General features: G+C 40.9%; 1 protein-coding gene across 4 annotated transcripts; it reads right to left on the bottom strand.

Moving 5' to 3' along the window:
- Positions 1-779: 779 nt before the first annotated feature.
- Positions 780-19,529, bottom strand: LOC5510429. 4 transcript variants are annotated; one of them, XM_048721656.1, is made up of 9 exons: positions 19,167-19,529; positions 17,466-17,588; positions 10,729-11,483; positions 10,106-10,283; positions 8,029-8,287; positions 7,226-7,450; positions 6,325-6,579; positions 2,855-3,046; positions 780-2,182 (listed from the first exon to the last, which is right to left on the bottom strand). In XM_048721656.1, the coding sequence occupies exons 2-9, from the start codon at positions 17,531-17,533 to the stop codon at positions 1,712-1,714; spliced, it is 2,403 nt and encodes an 800-aa protein (XP_048577613.1). In that variant the 5' UTR covers positions 17,534-17,588; positions 19,167-19,529; the 3' UTR covers positions 780-1,711. The 4 variants fall into 4 exon arrangements, with proteins under 4 accessions (XP_048577613.1, XP_032235434.2, XP_032235435.2 ...); XM_032379543.2 differs by lacking the exon at positions 17,466-17,588; XM_032379544.2 differs by lacking the exons at positions 17,466-17,588; positions 19,167-19,529 and adding an exon at positions 17,023-17,349.
- Positions 19,530-20,673: the final 1,144 nt, after the last annotated feature.

Below are 20,673 nucleotides of genomic sequence, written 5' to 3'. Positions count from 1 at the left end.
GAGGGGGGGGGGGTTTAAAACGTTTGCGGCAATAAAAACTTGTATGGTGTCTCTAATACACCTTCTGTTAAAGATCTGAGGCATAAGCTCCATGAAATGTTATTTATAGAACGCTCTATTTATGGCGCGTGTGCGTGACAAAAGCTCGTAATCCAAAATTGTTCTTTGAAGAAAATATCGATTAGGTTACAAATTCATGAGTATAATACCTAGCTCTTTACAAAACAGTCCCGCTATCATAGTTTTATGACAAAACCCCACGGTTCACGGTTTACAGTTAATTCTCTAAGAAATGAGACAGTTATTTTTCTTCGGTAATTAGTGTGAACCGTGTGAATTGTGAATCATTTGCGACGGTAGGCACGTAGCTTTAGCTAGCCAGTTCAATCTGAATTCTTTTATTTAGAAACGGACACTGTTCAATAAAGAATTTCAGCAAGGGATCACAGAAACCAGTGATAGTTTAGTAAAAATATTCTGCTATTCAAATTCCAATTACCCGAGTATAAGTTCAGCAAAGCATCGCGCGCATCGTGGGATTTCTACTTGTCGTACTTGTGGAAAGTGCTTTCTGGGGACAAACCCTCGCTCTCGTAACTCTGTATCACTTCCATGTTGAACAAAACAAGCTTCGTCAACAAATAGACGCTATGTTATGTTATGGCATTTGACGTAGGGGAATTCACCTTGAAAAACCACGCGCGCCAGTTATTTCGAAATTTACATAAAGCGCGCGAACACATTCAAGCACTAGCAAAAACGCTCAAATTCTCTTAAAATGTCATTTTAAAGATTTTATTTGTGGTAGCCCCTTTCAGAATGGGCTAATACTAAACAATTTCTATTTCCGAACGAACTATCACAATTACGACTGATTTACATTAATAAAACGACCTTTTTAAACACCACAGGTATCCCGAGAATGATAAGAAAACTTTCATTTCAGTCTCACTCCAATGTCAGATTTGGCTAAAATTTTGTACACGAAGAGAAGCAGTACACCTAACTTTCGTACCAGTTTTAGAAACATCAACAGTAACGAACTTAATACAAAACCCAAAAAGTGACAAAAATACTGTAGGTATGCAGACTGGAGAAGACAAAAAAGGTCAAATAATATCGGGCTGTAAATATTCTTTGAATAGTAGCCGGTTTTAAGTTTAGTACACCATAGATCGATAAGATGTTGGAAAAGAATATAAAAAGTAATTTACGCAATGAAACATTTCCTGAAGTCCTCGTTCCATTCTTACTCAGAATCTTTGCGATACGAACAATCCCGCCCTAAATTCCCATGGAGGCATTGCCCCTCCCCTTGCGTCCTCAGGGGATCTTTACTACTAGAACACTACATATCCAAGTATCACCCTCAAATGGGGTATTTCTTGGTGTTACGGAGAGCTTTGTTTTTGTTGCTCAAGGCCTTTGTACTCTATTTCATTGTCTCGTTCTAAGGTCTTTGTTTTTGGCTTTTGTTCTATTTTGTTTTTGGTGCTGGTGCTCCGTAACAACAAGGAACTACCAATTTATGGGTGATATAATCCCTACCAGGGGATATTTACGACAATAAGCAAACCAGAACCCTTATAAGGGGTCTTAACCTCTGATTTGTACTATATCTATCTCTGCGAAGTCTTAAAATTTGCCGAAAAAAAAAACTTGAATTTGCCAGTGCTAAGCCAGCGTCATGAATCAACCTTCAGAAATCCCTTTAGATATATTGCCTGCGTTTGGGTTTTGCAATCTTCCTTAAATCTACAAAGTCTTTTCTTTTCTTTTCTGTCTTTGTACTGTCCTTGACCTGTGGCTTTTCCTGTGCCGGGAGATCCTTCATTCCGCAGCTAGGCATTTTATTCTTTACACACTCCACGTAATTGCGTATATACGCATCCAAGTAACTCAATGGTGATGTCCCTTGAGACAAAATCTCAAAATGTAAATCCTTTAAATTAAACATGTCTCCCAACTCACTCTGCGCATGCTCCCGCAGTCGTATTATGTGCCGCTGGCCAATCATGTATGCGGTCGCTTGTCCAGGGTTGCTTTGGTAACGGGTGAGCTCTTTTTCAGCGGTATCACCTGTTGTCCATGCGTATTGTGCGAACTTCTGTAAGGCTTCTTGTCGTGTCATTCCTCGGTGATGGAGGCCGGTGTCGACAATTAGTCGAAGTGCTCGCCAAATCTAAAAGAAGATGAATTATTTTGTCAGAAAGTGTAAGTTATCAAAACCTTTGTTCATGTTTTCATTCAATATTGAGACAACCTAAAAACAAATTTTTGCACTTTATTTATCAAATTCCATCGAAATTACCTAAAATTCTTTTGGAAATAAGCCCTTGAAATGTAACATTTCCGTTCAACTTAGTAGGGGTAGCAATGGCTTTCCTTGAAGTTGTAAATTGCAATAAAATATGACGCAACAAATTCCCTTGAGCCGTAAATTGGTATAACATTAGCACAATGGCTTCACTTCGTAAATCGGAATAGCTAAGCTGCATACACCTATATAAATTAATGTTGTCAGTGCAAATGGCGAATGGCAAATAGTAGTTGTAAGACATATCACTGCTTGTAGGTATAATTACTCCTAAGAGTAGAGAGTTAGTAAACGTATCGCATGACGTTTTCACATTTTCCTGCTTTCATTGAAATATAAGGAGTGCGAAATATATAGAGTGCCATTGTAGTTTTGGGTGAGAACACTGTCAATGGCAATCGTCATTTGCCATTTGCACTGACAACGTATTTTGAAATAGGTGTATATCCAAGTATGACATTCCTCCTCGCCCTCTGACTATACCCCTCAAAACAGGAAACGCACTTAAACTATTGGGATCCCTGTGGTCATTTGTACCTGCCACTTGAGCATGCCGTAGCGCTGCAGGGGTTCGTTCCGGTATACGTCGGTGTCTTGGGCAATAAGGGGGTACTCCGCATATAGGCCCCACCCCTCAGTGAAGGCCGTGAAGGAATCCCTCGTCATGTCTTCAACCCAGCCAACCAGGCCTCCACAGCTATCCTGAAAGTTCTCAACGAACCCTTGATCCTGAAATATATATATTTGTAAACAGGGACCTTAAGCACGCGAAAACATAGAACGCCGCGGATGTTAGGTTTGCGCGTGCGTCGTCATCGACGTTCCAGCAACGAAAAATTGGGCTAGCCACGTAGTTGAAAGCGTAGTTGGAATTTACGTTGAGATCGGCGCGCGCACAAATCCGACGTGCGCGGCGTTCTATGTTTTCGATGCTATAATAATCCTCCGACATTAATTCAGTTGCGGATGTAGCTTGTGCATTGCTCATTGTGCTTCCCATGGGCCATCCCTATGGTCGAACTGCGGTGTTTTCTATCCTAGGTTATCCTGCGTAACAAGCCCAAAAAATTGGATAAATAATAGAGATGGAGACGAGGCGCGCGCCAGGGAGAAGGAAGGAGAGGTGGGGCTTGCTTCCTTTCCCATATCCGCTCCATCCTTCTCTCAAGGGGCGCGGGGTCTATCCCTCATCATCCCCAGCCCTTTGCACAGTGGCCCATGGAAAACTCATGATACCACCCCTTTAATTGATAGCTTTTGTCTCTCCTCTAATGGCGGATTATTGGGTACACAGTGGCCCACGGAAAACACATGACACCACCCATTTAAATGATAGCTTTTGTCTCTCCTCTGATGGTGGATTATTGGGTACACAGTGGCCCACGGAAAACTCATGACACCACCCCTTTAATTGATAACTTTTGTCTCTCCTCTAATGGCGGATTATTGGGTACACAGTGGCCCATGGAAAACTCATGACACCATCTCTTTAATTGATAGCTTTTGTCTCTCCTCTAATGGCGGATTATTGGGTACACAGTGGCCCATGGAAAACTCATGACACCACCCCTTTAATTGATAGCTTTTTTCTCTCCTCTAATGGTGGATTATTGTGTACAGTGGCCCATGGAAAACTCATGACACCACCCCTTTAATTGATAGCTTTTGTCTCTCCTCTAATGGTGGATTATTGGGTACACAGTGGCCCACGGAAAACTCATGACACCACCCCTTTAATTGATAGGTTTTGTCTCTCCTCTAATGGTGGATTATTGGGTACACAGTGGCCCACGGAAAACTCATGACACCACCCCTTTAATTGATAGCTTTTGTCTCTCCTCTAATAACGGATTATTGGGTACACAGTGGCCCATGGAAAACTCATGACACCATCTCTTTAATTGATAGCTTTTGTCTCTCCTCTAATGGCGGATTATTGGGTACACAGTGGCCCATGGAAAACTCATGACACCACCCCTTTAATTGATAGCTTTTGTCTCTCCTCTAATGGCGGATTATTGGGTACACAGTGGCCCATGGAAAACTCATGACACCACCCCTTTAATTGATAGCTTTTTTCTCTCCTCTAATGGTGGATTATTGTGTACAGTGGCCCATGGAAAACTCATGACACCACCCCTTTAATTGATAGCTTTTGTCTCTCCTCTAATGGTGGATTATTGGGTACACAGTGGCCCACGGAAAACTCATGACAAAACCTCTTTAATTGATAGCTTTTGTTTCTCCTCTAATGGTGGATTATTGGGTACACAGTGGCCCATGGAAAACTCATGACACCACCCCTTTAATTGATAGCTTTTGTCTCTCCTCTAATGGCGGATTATTGGGTACACAGTGGCCCATGGGAAACTCATGACACCACCTCTTTAATTGATAGCTTTTGTCTCTCCTCTAATGGTGGATTATTGTGTACAGTGGCCCATGGAAAACTCATGACACCACCCCTTTAATTGATAGCTTTTGTCTCTCCTCTAATGGTGGATTATTGGGTACACAGTGGCCTATGGAAAACTCATGACACCACCCCTTTAATTGATAGCTTTTGTCTCTCCTCTAATGGTGGATTATTGTGTACAGTGGCCCATGGAAAACTCATGACACCACCCCTTTAATTGATAGCTTTTGTCTCTCCTCTAATGGTGGATTATTGTGTACACAGTGGCCCATGGAAAACTCATGACACCATCTCTTTAATTGATAGCTTTTGTCTCTCCTCTAATGGCGGATTATTGGGTACACAGTGGCACATGGGAAACTCATGACACCACCCCTTTAATTGATAGCTTTTGTCTCTCCTCTAATTGTGGATTATTGGGTACACAGTGGCCCATGGAAAACTCATGACACCATCTCTTTAATTGATAGCTTTTGTCTCTCCTCTAATGGTGGATTATTGGGTACACAGTGGCCCATAGGAAACTCATGACACCACCCCTTTAATTGATAGCTTTTGTCTCTCCTCTAATTGTGGATTATTGGGTACACAGTGCCCCATGGAAAACTCATGACACCACCCCTTTAATTGATAGCTTTTGTCTCTCCTCTAATGGTGGATTATTGTGTACAGTGGCCCATGGAAAACTCATGACACCACCCCTTTAATTGATAGTTTTTGTCTCTCCTCTAATTATGGATTATGGGGTACACAGTGGCCCATGGAAAACTCATGACACCACCCCTTTAATTGATAGCTTTTTTCTCTCCTCTTATTGTGGATTATTAGGTACACAGTGGCCCACGGAAAACTCATGACACCACTCCTTTAATTGATAGCTTTTTGTCTCTCCTCTTATGGCGGATTATTGGGTACACAGTGGCCCACGGAAAACTCATGACACCACCCCTTTAATTGATAACTTTTGTCTCTCCTCTAATGGTGGATTATTGTGTACAGTGGCCCATGGAAAACTCATGACACCACCCCTTTAATTGATAGCTTTTGTCTCTGCTCTAATGGTGGATTATTGGGTACACAGTGCCCCATGGAAAACTCATGACACCACCCCTTTAATTGATAGCTTTTGTCTCTCCTCTAATGGTGGATTATTGGGTACACAGTGGCCCACGGAAAACTCATGACACCACCCCTTTAATTGATAGCTTTTGTCTCTCCTCTAATGGTGGATTATTGGGTACACAGTGGCCCACGGAAAACTCATTGCACCACCTCTTTAATTCTTCTGTTTCTCCTCTAATGGTGGATTATTGAGTAAACAGTGGCCCACGGAAAACTCATGCATAGCCGTTTTCAATTGAAAACCAAAACAGCTCAACTTTACTTTTCTTGATGGGTTACCTTTGTAGGGTTACCTTTATGAGTCCTTTTCAATAATCCAGGTGTAATATATGCGCCTCACAAAACAAAGGCATCGAATCGACGCTTCCGACTTGAGTCTAGACTTGAGGTTATTGTACGCCTTGGCGTGTATATCGAAACTCGCTTCGACAATCAAAGCATCTCAACCTTACTACTCTCTGTGGGTTACCTGTGTGTGGTGCCCAGGCCTCGCCTCGTGCGCATTGATGCTCCACTCCTCGTACTTTGGTCCAGGCCTATCGAGGAAGAACGGAATGAAGTACGTTGCCGGCGACTGACAGGTTCCGTCACTGCGCATGTAGCTCTGGGCACCGCTGACCGGTATAAAGTCGGGCTCAAGCCTTACTGGGCAACTAGGAGTGGTGCGTTTCTTGCCCGTGAAGTGAAACATGGTAACTGTTTTCTCCGCCAAAGTGCTCATAACCTGCAAAGAGGATTCAAGATCATCAGTACAGATGCACAGTAAACAGTAAATCCTTCGAACTCAAACCCTCTATAACCCTAACTTCTTGCTGATTGAGGGGATTTTTGCTTTTGCCCTCAATATGTTAATCACCCAGGCTGTACACAGGGGTGTGCGCATGCGCGCCCCCCTTAGCGGCCAAAAAGTGGGTCATTTCTTATTGGAGTCTTCAGATACTGTGCTTTTTCCATATTATACCTTTGACTACCCCCTCAGCCGATCCTTGGTACGCGCCTACAATCGATGGATCGAACCCTCTATAACTCTAACCTCTCTCTGATAACTCAAACTCTTGTTAACACGAGCTATTTTCTATTTTAATAAGAGCTCAAAAAATGAGTCAGAAATGAATTTCGCTTTGTTCTCGTAACTGCCATAAGGGGTATTCATATGCTTTAATTTAAGAAATAAGATAAAAAGGTAAATAAATCATGAAATGGTTTCAAAGATGGTATTCGAGCCTTTGTCTGGAGATCCAGGTTTCTTTTTGCATTCTGACATTCATTTCCATTGCTACCCATACGTTTGTTAGTCAAAGAACCAATGCCGTGGCTTAGAGGATAAGATAAAAAAAAAACGAAAAACGAGATGAAATAAAAACAGATACCTGTCTCGCCTCTTTGAACCACGCCTGAATCGCCTTCCATCTGGTTGGACAGAACTTCATCGCCATGTCAACAGATTGACAGATTTCGTGGGCACGCTTGTCAGACTCGTTTTGAGGTATGGCGTCACTCCAAAACATTTCTGATTGGTTGAGCATCTTTATAAACTCAGCTTTCGCTGTCTCGTTGCTTTCGTTACCAGTGATTTCACGAGCGATTTTCAGAGCCTGAAACAAATGAAGCAAAGTCGTATTTTTTGGTACTGAGAAACATTTCAAGGAACTTATCTGATATTAAAAATTTTCTTGCTTTTTTTCTTATGAATTTGCTTCATATTCAAACACCCTCAGTAACTCGCACACTAGAGATCCCAGTAATTCTAATCTTGTCTCTTGAATAATTTTTCTCTTTTTTGTCGCCCTAGATACCTGTATACGTCGAAGATTTCCACGTAAACTTGCAGGAATCCGTATATTGTTTACTAGGATTTTGCAGGCCGCCATTTTCAGGCCTTAGCATTTTAGAAGACGTTCTCCGAGCTCGCGCCAGGTTATTTTAGGCAATTTAGAAAACCGACAGCCATACACAACTTTTCCTAACATGGTGTGCATTTTCAAAACGAGCGCCAGCGGCATTGAAGTGCTAGTTGGGTAGGTCATTCCCATAAATGGTTCACTATAGTGAACCTAATCTTAGCACTAACCCCAAGGATTATTATTACAGGTGAACCATATAGGAAGGATCTGTGGTGAGTTGGCTGTTTTTGCTAGTAATGCTGCCGCTGTTGGCACCGGGACCAGCCTACCTCGAGATAAAGTTTATCCAGCGCGTCGAGTCCTACTTGATACACTTCATCTGGAGTCATGTCATTTGTGGTGAAGTAGGGCATGATAATCTCGTACGACCGCGAGCCGTTCAGCGGTTCCCCTGTAGGGAGCACGCGCGATGTTGGTTTGCTCGTGTCTGGTTTGCCATTGGTGTACACGTAAGGAAGCGGGAGTTTGGAAAGACCGCTGGACACTGAACTTGGTACGCAGTGGGATTTGTAATCTGATTTCAAGAACCTGTGAATGGAAATCTGTGTAAAGCGATTTTGACGATAATGATGATGATGATGTTGATGAAGATGAAGATGATTTTTATAAATGTTAACGATGATGATTACAACGATATAACTAAAAACACAAGAATAGTTTTAATATAGCGCAGTTAAACCAGCTCTTTGACTTTTTCGTGGCTGTCATAATTTTGGGATCAGTGTAAACACAAAGCTATAATTTTAAGTATGACACCTTAGCAAAAGAACCTTCGTTTTTGTACACTATGGTTTTAAACCTTTACAGTCATCTTTTGGTCTCCTTACTCAAACGATTCAACACTACTGCTGGCCGTTTTTTTTTTTTTCTATTTTTTCCTGAGTACACTTTTCTTCGACTCGGACACAATTTCATTGAAAAACAATAGTGAACTAGCTAGTTGGGGTGTCAATAAGGCCTTACCAAAGACTGGCTCTGGGCTATTCAGTGTCCCGCAAGACAAAGTTGACAAACTAATAAAGTATAAGGGCTATCTAACGTAAAAACAAAAGGATCAAACCGTTCAAGCCCTCCAAACTGGGTCTGGTATCCCACAGTTTAAATTAACTAGAAAGCAACAGGAAGGGGGGGTCCTTGGGGCGATGCTCGCTTCGATTGGGGTGCCCCTGCTTATGTCAGCTCTATCGGGTAAGGGTCTCCAAGTAGATAACTGGTTGCCAATAACAGGATGCCCTGCGGCTGTCTGGTCTCCAGACACTAGAGGACCGTAGGCATCTTGCATGTGAGGCCTTCATGAAAAACTTGAATCGCCAGAATCCGCTTTACCATATAGCAGATAGTAGAAGATCGAGAAAAACTAACTATTACTCGTTAAGACACCAGCAGACGCATAGATTTAAGAAATGTCACACTAAACGTTTTTCTGAATTTGTCACTGTTAAATATTCGTATTGTTTGAATTAGTAAATGTTGCGCTAAGCCTGTAATTAAGCTCTCACGCTGCTAAAGGTTAAATAAACATATCTATCTATCTACAACCGGCCTCAGAACTACCTTCGAACGTACAGAATCCCCCCACCACCTAAGCCTAAAGGCGGTCTCCTAAGCCTAAGACCACCTCCATTTCACGGTCAGTGGGATGACCCAACGATTGGATATGGAGCTAAACCAAAGAGAAGGCAAAAAGAAAGAAAGAAGCAAAAGGCAAGAGGGCTCCTGTTAGGCGAAAAAAGCCCGTTCAACGGTATTCCACTACTCGGAGCGCTGCTATAAGGTTTGTTAATAAACCACTTTCAAACATCGACCTTCTAAAATGGGTCACCAAGCTAGGCATAGAACACTTCAGAGGTGTATATAGTCGCGATGATCTACCCAAGGGGATCCATAGAAAGGAATGTGGGGTAGTCAACCTCGACGACAGTAGAGGCGCTGGGGCTCAATGGGTATGCTACCGAAATAAAGACGACACGCACTGCGAATACTTCGATAGCTTTTGAATTGGAGTGCCACATGAGATTGAGCGGTACCTAGATACGTCTGGAAAGGCACTTGCTTATTCAGGGGATAAGATCCAAGGGAGGTTGTCAGTACTTTGCGGCTACTGGTGCTTGTACTACCTCCTACAGAGACAAAAGGGGGTCTCTATGTTCGACGCTATTCATAATGACTCGATCAGTCTAAATAACCAAGGGGAGAACCATAGGTTCCTCACATCGTACTTTAGTAACAATGGTGGTAGTGAAGACGAAAACTAAATAATGATAATGATTTTAAATGATGGTTATGCTGGTGATGGTGGTAGTGCAAGTAAAAAAAGGGATACTCTCTAGAACGTAATTTCTTCACCTGTAAAGCATGTCTATTGGCGTCCCAAGGTAATCCACCATAAATGTTCGCATGCTCTCTCCGACACTCATCCCGTCGTATTTCTTCCTCCATAACAGAAGCTGGTGAATCTCATTTTGCATGCCAATGAAGAAAGCGGGCTTGAGGAACGCCTGGACAAAGCTTTCTTGTAAAATACCTTAGCAAATGAAAGGATACAGATATTGCAACGAGTATAGAAGCGCGAGTGTAACCCGGATTTTTGCAGGGGGCTGTGGTATTAAGTTAACCATGTGACTCTCTCTTTATAGCATTTCGTTCTTACCGCATGGGGGGAGGTTGTTTTAGCCCCACAACCCCTCCTTTAGATCCGTCACGATAAGCCATAAAGCAATACGGGAAATTGAGAGACAGATAAATCAAAGAAAGCTGCCGCCGATTCTCCAACATTATGTCCGGACATTTAGTTAAGTAAATGGTATAGCACCCTCGCTGAAGATTATATTTGCCAGTATCAAAAATAATAATAAATATAAAGCTAGGAAGGCTTCAGGTTTACTAGCTTTTATTTGACAAATCAGTCAATAAGCTAGTCAATCAGTAGTAGGTCGATCTCTCTGTAAATTTGATTAATATACACCTACCTCCAGCTCCATGTCGATACACGTTTGGGAACACCTCCGCGAACGCCTGAAGCCCCGCCTCACACGTAACATCCGCCCCGACCATCCCAGAATGCACCCCAAGCTCCAAGTTACTCCTATACCGCCAGATAGTTTGATTCAGCTCCGCAAGCTTATCCTTAAACTCCTCATACTCTTCAACATTTGACGGAGCGAAATACAGCAAGTTCCCCTCAATTTCGTAAGGCAGGTTACATACAGGATGATAACAGAATAGATCCGGGCCCATCATCCAATCTCCTGCGTAATAATTCCCAGCGTATGGAGTCGAGAAGATGTGCTTTAAAAAGAATTGAACCTGTGACAATGCTTTCCGCTCTCTTTTCTTCATTTTCTCGGTGTTAATTCCCAAGGATTTGATCTCCTCGTATAATGCACCCGCTTTTTCAGTTCGTTCCTTAATGCTTACAGGCAAGGGATCGTATGCCTTGTACTTTGTGCGCACTTCTTTTGCAGTGACTTTCGGTTTAAGGTATATCAAATGAGGATGAAGTCTATAATATGCGTCTTGAACTTTTTGTAAAAGTTTCTCTAAGTCTATCGACTCTGCCGCCACGGAGTAATCACAAAAATGATCTCTTGTACTTTTTTGAGGGACTGTTCTCGTGGATTTTGCGAATAATACAATTCCCGTAATAAGAAAAATAACGCCAATGCCGCATACAATCGTGATAGTGAAAATCGTCGTCCGTCGCTTCATGCTCGGCGTCCCTAGCCTGAAAGAAAAAAAAAGCATCAGGCTTTTTTAACGGACTAACGATTGGGTTTCCTGTGGTTGGCTGGAGCTGTGAATGCACAGGAAACAAACTGGGTCGGCTCTCCCCAGCCTAACTCGCTTAAGGCTAACCACAGAAATCCCGAACAGACACGAGGAAACTAGGCTGAAAAACTTTACTTGGTCAATGAAATCCGTGTGAATGTTAACGGCCTCGTAAACAAGGGCGTTACAGCTTTCCAAACCTTGAATTATTTTTATTTACGTTTATTTGTCCACTTTTTAGGTACCCATGAGACACTGCGGGCTAAGACACATTGATTCTCCAAGTGCATCCTTGTTAAAATTGGTGTATAAGAGTAACCGAGCACCCGAGAAGTAACCGAAGAATCGAAAAGTAACCGAGCGTCCAAGAAGTAACCGAGCACCCGGAAAAAAAAAAAAAAACGAACATCCGAGTAGTATTAAACGAGAACCCGAGAAGCAACCGAAAACTCATGAGCATCCGAGAAGTAACCGAGTACCCGAATAAAATAATACGAGCACCCGAGTAATATTAACCGAGTACCCGAAAAGTCAGCCAAGCACGGGAGAAGTAACCGAGGAGGCTAATCTATTCTTGATGTGTTGCTTGATAACATCACAAACTAGAATGTCATGTGACCGATTCGCGTTTGCTCCGGGGCATGAAAACATTTGGTTATAAACATTATCAGTCTAATAGGATAAACTTCTCTAACATTTCATAAGAAAGTGACAGTCGGTAAGTCCTTGGTCTCCTTCAAATCTGCATCTATTTTACTACTCTAAAGAAACCTCTGTTGGAAGAGCGGGATTAAAAACTGCACTATAACCATTTATAAATGTCATGTTCATTTAAGCAAAAGTTATTAGATTCCTTTTTCTAAGAGAATTCTTCATGTTAGAGAAAAATATGTGTCCTAATTGAAATCGTTTTGAAAAGGAATCGTCGCTAGGATTTGGCTACTGTCTCAAGTATTTTTCCATATAATACTTGGCTAAATTGCCAATACTACTTGAACCTGCATTAAAATTAACTTATTGTATCGAAATCAAAATAAGATTCTTCTTTATACGTTTACTGCTGAAAATTATTCATTATAACCCCACAAAAAGGGGAACAGAAAGGGAAATAAAATAAAGAGAACTAGAGTGGAGATTTTTCCACGGCTTTAGGAGAAATGTGTGGATTTGATACAATTTCTGAATGAAATACCGAGGTCTTAATAGAGGTTTATAACTTGAGCATAGTCAGTACAATACAATTTCATGACAAAACGCGTCTTCTTTTCTACCTTGCTGAAGAAATCTTGTCCATCTGGCACACATCGGCAAACTCCCCTGACATGCTTGACAAATTCAGTTCTTGCGTAATAAAGAAGCCACAACCCTAGATAATTCCCTGTTTTTTTTTCCACCTTTGTCAAAATTTAAACACAACTGAAAAGAGTTTTGGACCATGAATAATTTTAGAAGATACTGCTCTCGGAAATCTCAATCCGGCCGGAAGGAAGGATCATGAAGATGTGAGCCAATATAGAAGTGCAGTCTACCGGTAAATCCCTTCCTTTTTTGTGTCGCAGCTCCCACGAATTCATTAAAGTCCGTCTTGATTCCAGTATTCATAAGAGCTTTGGAGTTTACTGTCGTGCTTAGCCTCCCTTCGCCCCTGTTGTTATAGAGTCGCATAAGGGCAACATTAATAGATTCATTACACCCTTGAGATTGGCTAAGTGATCCTCTTGTCATGCGAACGAGTCAGCTGATTCTATTTCTTGAACCGCACATCTATTTTTACTGCAGTTTTCTATATTATGCGAGCTCCAGCCGACAATTTCCAACAGCCATTTCGCGCCTGCTGGCTTCCTTTCATTCAAAGTCCTTGAAGCGGATTCATTATGGCCAGCACTTCGAGCACTGAAATGGGTCAATTACGCCAGCTCTCCCCATGGGGCACCAGATATACTTTGTATATTGAGAATCGCAGTTACTTTTATTGAGCTTTTTAGTTTTTGCGATTTCATCAAATTGTCAAAACTACTTTTCCGTTTTTTTTTTCCGAGTCCAAAAGCTTACCTTAAGGCTGCTACAGGGCCCTGGGGCCGTTAAAATCATCCTGTGTGAATTGATTCATATGACAACAGAGAAGAGCTACTGGCAGATATTTAGTTAATACAGGAATAAATAAAGTGTAGCCTTTTTGTAGGCATTGGCTTAATTAACATTTTTGCAAATGGTGCAAATGTTTCTACTTAATGAGTATTGACCCAGAATGATTTCACGAACGGGATCAGGTCCCAGCAAGGTGCTGGTAGGTCAAGAGAAAAGCATTAAAAAAAAAATTATGAATATTACTCAATACTTAATTAATATCTTAATAAAATTGATTAATTATTCTTAAATTACATTTTAGAATTTTGGACCCTTCAGACTTGTGATAGTTCAAGCTTCATTGGATGACGAAATAGTATTTAGTTCTGGGAAATCATTTATAAACCGTGGGTTTCATAGAATTTGTACATTAAACAGGGGTTTGTGGATTCAGCGCTTTCCTTCTTTCACGACCAGGTGAGATTATCTAAACAAAAAGAAGAAGACGAATGGACAAAAGTAAGTGGACAAACAGTTTGCTCGCATAAGAAGTGCGCTGCTCGAGTAAACGAGTTTCGCAAGAATGTTCGATCACTTCGAGTGTTTTCCTGATGCTCAGGGGCGTGTCAAGATGACGAGGGTCCAGAGAAGTAATGCACTGCCCACGGAATTGAGTTCAAATTGGCATCTCTAGCTCTATGGTAATAGGTCACTAGATTCACCAAGAAACTTTTTCTATCCAAATATACAAATAGAATTAACCGTCCTTTTAACCGACTTCCCAACCGGAGTCGAATCCATCTGGTCATATAAGCAAGGTGGGGTCCACACACATCGGACCCCCCCCCCCCCTCCTCTTGACACTGATTGCTGCTTGCAGTGCAAGAACTTTCACCAGGACCTAGGTACCTAAAATGTTATCCTTTAAAATCCAAATTTCATTAAATGTGGATGATTGCATATTAGGATAACTATCTTATCTTACCTCACACAGATGCCACGCCAGGTTAAAGTGGTCTTGTGGTCCTAGAGGCCTTAGTTCGAAATTGGAAATATGCGGGGATGGGTGGGGAATGGATCTCTACTGGAATAACACAAACGACAAAAGCCGCACATACGTTTTTAAAGCAAATCATATCGCTGCCACAATATAACCTGATTCCGTACTGATTTCTCCCCTTCTCACAGTTCTATCAACTGTAAATATTTAACTGGAATCCGGCTCGAAAACTACTTGTTATTCCGGATTCCAGACTCAATGTACTATTCTTATTTTCCCTTTAATCATTAACTCAAACTGTGTAAAATAAAGAGTGAATAAAGTTATTATTATTATTATTATTATGTTATTATTATGACTGCTAGTTTTACAAGGCTGTCGATTTTTTTTTACCTTAGGTTCAAAAACACGAAGTAAATATCTAAGCATACTTTGTTTGAGGACTAAGGGCGCGTTATTTTCCTATCATTCTGGAATGGGCAGGAATGGTTGTTGGTAGAGAATGTTCAGAATGGCATTCGAGTCATTCTGCTACAGGTAGCAGAATGGGTGGAATGGCCTTCATTCCATTCCGGAATGGGAAATGAACGCGCGCTTTTTCTATTCTTACATTCTCATTCCGGAATCACGAGCCAAAAAGCGCGCCCTTATAGTCTGCGCCCCCCACGCAAATTAAAATCCTGTCCTGATTATGCTATTTGAATATTCCCGGAAAAAGACAACACGATAAACATAAAGCCATATAAAAGTACTGATACTTGCTAGAGAAAAAAAAAAGGAAAAGAGGAAGAAGAAGAAAAAAAAAACACGATGGCATTGACCGAGGATCGGACCCTAAGATAAATAAAATGAGAAAAAATTTGACCATACTTCAAGACAATTCGCTGAAACGCCGTATGGCAGCTAAAGCTTTACGGCTAAGCTATCATGCGAGCTGTGCACCTAAGGCACCCGCGCATTAATGGATTAACCAGGATCCCAGCCCTGTCTTAGTCGGTTACGCCACGCACAGCTCGCTGAGATGTAGAGTAAAAAAAAAAAAAAATCGGTTGAAAAATATGGTTGCTATATGTAGTGTTTCATCATCATTCTCGGCAAAACTGTGACCTAGGTCTATACGGCCGCCTCCAGCCAAGTTGCTCAATCATGCACGTGTTTTCCGACGAATATATGCACATTACCCGTAAACAAAATTTAAAAACATCTACACTCTGGGCAATTATTAAATAAAATATCATTTGCGGTTGTTAAAATATATATCCTTAAAATCTTAGATCTAGTTCCTAACGAATTATGCGAAATCTCAAAGGAAAAGAAACAGGCCAGGGCGTCATTTAGATATCGCTATCAAACAATACAAACCCCATTATTTGTTTAACATCACACCTTAATTTTGTAATCGATTTTCAACCCGTCGAAACTGACAGATGTAAAGATCTATTGAAACTTTTAATTCTCACTTGCATTCTTCCAAATTGCCTCGAATTGTCATGATTGTCAGGTCTTATGATATTCAAGTAAACGTGAAGTTCTGGTTAGGGTATGGAAATGATGGTCGATATTTATGGTTTTTGTAACGAAAGAATAAAAAGCAAAAGGAAATAAGGGGAATTATTTCAAGTAAATGCCTTAGGCGAGAAAACAAATCGCTTAATGCAAGCTAGCAGGTCTATTTCCTTTGTTAATAGCAGAAAAAAATAAAACACAGCGAGAAAAACACCAGCAAATTATACTTGTGCACTTAACATCATTTAAAAATAGCATGACAAAAAAAATTTGGATTGCAAAAGGATTCATGCTGTATTCTGCAAAATATCTACAACAAAGTGCGTATTATAACTTTACCGCCTCAGTTTTGCTGCTTATATACTAACACTGATATGTATATTGATATTTTCTAGCTAAATATTAGTAAATTGAAAAATACTCATTCTTCTGATTAAATACAGGCTTGGTAAGCCACTAGTCTTTTTTTAACTTTATTCACTACTTCGTGTTATTGCAGTTGGCTTGATACGGGGCGTTTATACAGTGTTCAATTAAAAGAGAAGGGATGTATCATATAGAAATCTTGTAGAAATCTCGAGATGCCAAATGATAAGTCATCTAATGGCTTTGCGTGCATTCATGGCCATCATAAATCATCTGACATAAAAACTTCTGAAAAATTGCTTTTTAAAAAGATTAACAAATTTTAATGAGTCTAAAGATTTCTTTCAATAAAATTGGTGTTGATTAGTGATGAATTCTAAATCAAATATAATACTTTTAACATGTCAAACCCAGCGGAGTTGAACAGGTGACCTAGAATACTGATCTAATAAATGGAGCAATATACCTTAATCCCACTTTTTCGTATTTCAATTTCCGATTAATATTCCATGTTCTTCTTAAAACTATCATTAATTCAAGCTTAAGGCCGTCTTACCTCTGAAATTGTACCTTCGAAGCCATTTGATACCACTTTGTTGCAACTTGTTAATCGGTACGAGCCGAATGATTCACTTTTCTATGGATTTCACCCAGTTCACTTAGCAACCTCGAGGGAAACGAACCCTCTGAGCTCGGAAACCCCGCTAGCGAGGGAATTCCTGAAATAATCCCCAAGCAAATGACATCCGTCTCTGAGACGCGACACGTCTGCTTGAGTGAAAAGCATTAAGCTGGAGCAAGTATTGTAAGCCTCGGGCGATACGCAACTCTTGGGCTATCGTCCAGGGACTTCCTGCGTGTTATCTTTGAGGGCTGTGCTACCCAGGAGGGGAGGGGTGGGAGGGAGGAAGAAATTTTCGAAAGCATTATACGTGGAGCAAGTATTATAAGGCCCAGACAATTATTAGAGCTCGTTATCTTCTATATGCATAGACTTACCTAGCCTCCTCCGCAGGCATCGCTTTGCCCAGAAAGCAGCAGAAAAAGAACACAGGCGCTCGGGACATATCAATATTTGGGTGACCTTAAAACCCGCTCGGTCAATCTCTTGGAGGCCTGGGTCTAAGGAGTTTATAGGATTAGTAAGAAAAAGATTTGGCCAAGCGAGCAAGTTTTGCTTAATGATTTTTGCCGCGAGTCTCAAATTGACAGGAATCAGTATTTTTCACCCTGTTTTCTGGAGTTCGGGGAGCGGGAAAACTTTAGGTCTTCTAAATATGGCATCTATGCCCATATAAGGCAATACATACGAAGGACACCATCCGTGGGGAATATGTTTGATATGCCCTGTGGTGATGCGTTTCTTTTTCCGCTTATGGCATTGCCCCCTCCCCCCACCCCTTAACATATCAAACATATTCCCCACGGATAGTGTCCTTCGTATGTATTGCCTTATATGGACATAGATGCCCATATTTAGAAGAGCTAAACTTTTCCCGCTCCCTGATCTCCAGAAAACATGGTAATTATACTGATTCCTGTCAATTTGAGACTCGCTGCAAAAATTATTAAGCAAAACTTGCTCGCTTGGTCAAATCTTTTCCTTACTAATCCTATGAAGTCCTTAGACCCAGGCCTCCAAGAGATTGACCGAGCGGGTTTGAAGGTCACCCAAATATTGATATGAAAGGAATTTGTCGACCACAGGAATCCCGAGACTCGGTTTCTAACGTTCAGAAACGCCTGCGGAGGAGGCTTAGATTTACCGTGTTACTTCCAAAGAGTTGGGTAACCCCTTCCCTCGAGTAGTACCGAGCTACTTCCGAACAGTACGCGATTCTTTTCCGAACACGATAAAACAATACGAACAAAATACTAACAAACTGGTAAACTTCAAGGCAAACCGTCTTGGGTCAGCGGTAGCTTAACTTAACTGTTAGTGTTTGAACAATACCTTTTCCCAATCAACGAATGAGTTTCCATCGAGCCACCGGGAATCCCGAATTGAAACCGAGTCAACATCGAGAATCTGGCGAACAGAACCGACTTACTCCCGAAAAGTACTTCCGAGTCGCTTCCAAAATGTTCTGAGGAACGAAGCTATTTTTTCTGAATTATACAAATGAGCATTTTGCAAGCGTTTTGTTGCTGTTTTGTGCTGCTCCCGAACAGGGATTTACTCCACTGCTTTGGAGAAAGTAATAGATTATAAAGAGTAGTAATTTGTACTATAGATTCTACCGTTTCTTCCGATGTAATTATAATTTTTTCTCTATCTAGTTTCAAACATAGAAAGAAATTAGATTATTCTCATCGAACCAGAGGTAACTACTCTTTTTGAGCGAAGTGATGTAGCAGAAGATAAGATCATTGTAACAATCCCTTGATCTTTTGATATAAACTTTTTTACTCTCGCCGGGTGGCCACCAGTCTAACATTTAACGCCTGACTAATTCCCGACATTCCCACCCATTTACGATATCCATTTATTTTCGCTTGCTTTTTCCTACGATTATCGCTATCATTAATCCCCGTAAGACACCAATAACGTCTCACGGAAAATACGGGGCTCTTATCTTTTTGAGTAATCGTTTTGGATCGTCTAAAAGTGATATATTCGAGCGATTATCACGACAAAGTGTAAATCTCTAATGTTGATATGATATATTGTAGACGAGGAAATTTCAAAGCATAACTTACCTATTTTCGCTGTTAGTCATTCTGGATATTGGGATATTACAACTCGACGACTCGATTCTTGAAACTTGATCTTTGCTCTTCAACCAGCCGACTAATGGGAATTTCATTCAAAACAAACACTCTCATATATCAAAATCATGTATTTCCAAAAACACCAGCGCCAATAGAATTTGTCTGTTTACTGTGTTTTCATTCTAATTGTTAACAAAAACTAATTTGCCAACAAGAACTCTACGGTTCTCCGATTCCCAGTGGTCTTATTTAAAACAACTCTCTGCCGGTTAGTCTATTTTTGGAAACAATGTATAAATAACCTGCTTGAATACATTTGGGAGAAAAAGGTTTTTTTTCAATCCTGATAAACGATTGCGCTCCCGTAAAATTCTTGAAAATGAGCTAGATTGAGTCAAATATATTTAAACAATTTTTTATTGCGTGCTTTTCTTTGTAAATATTTTGTTTAACAAAGAGTGTTGACAGTATAGTAATTATGTTTTGTTAAAAAAATTCTTCCGACATTAAATCATTTTTATTCAACAACATACATCCTAATATCATTTATAATCGCTTCTATTCAATTATAAAATTTAGCTCAGGCAAATATCACGCCAAAAAATGAATAAATAATAAATCACATTTCTTATAGCCACAGACCAGCAGAATGCTTCACTGAGTGCAAGCAGGTAACCTGGGTACCAGAGCCTTCAGACTTCTCTCGTCCGGTGACGCTGCCCAGCCAAAAAGGCGCGAAACGGGTAGAATTTGGTGACATTTCAGGCTGGACGTTCTATTTTAAGAGGTTTATACACCTACACTTTTTTTATAAGCAAGTCTAATTTTCAGTCGAGGCTTGGACGTTCTTGTTTTTGGGACATTTTAAGGCTGAATATGTTCTTAACGATGTTCTTAAATTTTAGTGAATATAAGAATACCCAATGAATTATTAGGAAGAGAATTACACCAGGTAAAGATCAATAGCAATAATAAGGTTGTTGCACAATTTGATTCTGCATTTTAGAATGCATCAGGACTAAGAAAGAATATTTTTCTGCTATCTGAGCCTCGGCATGTTCTTAGCATGTTCTTAAAATTTTGGTAAAATCTCAGGCTGGACGTTCTTATAAAAAAGGTTCTTATAAAAAAAAAAGAGTGTATTCCATAAAAGGTTGCACCGAGAACCTATGTGTCGTAACCCGCCACCCCCCCCCCCCCCCCCCCCCCCCCCCCCCCCCCCCCCCCCCCCCCCCCCCCCCCCCCCCCCCGCCCCCCCCCCCCCCCCCCCCCCCCCCCCACCCGGCTTGAAGGTCCCGCTCAGAACAAACAAAAATATATAACGTTTGGCTGGAGATATACCGTGCACATTAATATGTCTTTAAAATGACTATAAAAATCTTTTTATAATAATTACCATTATCGCTATATGTTAAAAAAATGAGCTATTAATAACATTTTATATACAAGGTTGATTGCCTAATGTTATAAGGCGATGAGAGGGGCATACCGGAAA

The sequence above is a fragment of the Nematostella vectensis genome, chromosome 14 (genome assembly GCF_932526225.1).
Source record: "Nematostella vectensis chromosome 14, jaNemVect1.1, whole genome shotgun sequence".
NCBI lineage: Eukaryota > Metazoa > Cnidaria > Anthozoa > Actiniaria > Edwardsiidae > Nematostella > Nematostella vectensis.
This window is presented reverse-complemented; position numbering and strand designations above follow the sequence as displayed.

Excerpts from the sequence above, each read along its gene's own strand:
- LOC5510429 (XM_032379543.2), bottom strand. The coding sequence starts at position 19,273 with ATGAAATTCCCATTAGTCGGCTGGTTGAAGAGCAAAGATCAAGTTTCA. Across the intron at positions 11,484-19,166 it reads ATGACTAACAGCGAAAATAG|GCTAGGGACGCCGAGCATGA; the intron begins GTAAGTTATGCT and ends TTTTTCTTTCAG. Across the intron at positions 7,451-8,028 it reads TGGATAAACTTTATCTCGAG|GCTCTGAAAATCGCTCGTGA; the intron begins GTAGGCTGGTCC and ends CATTTGTTTCAG.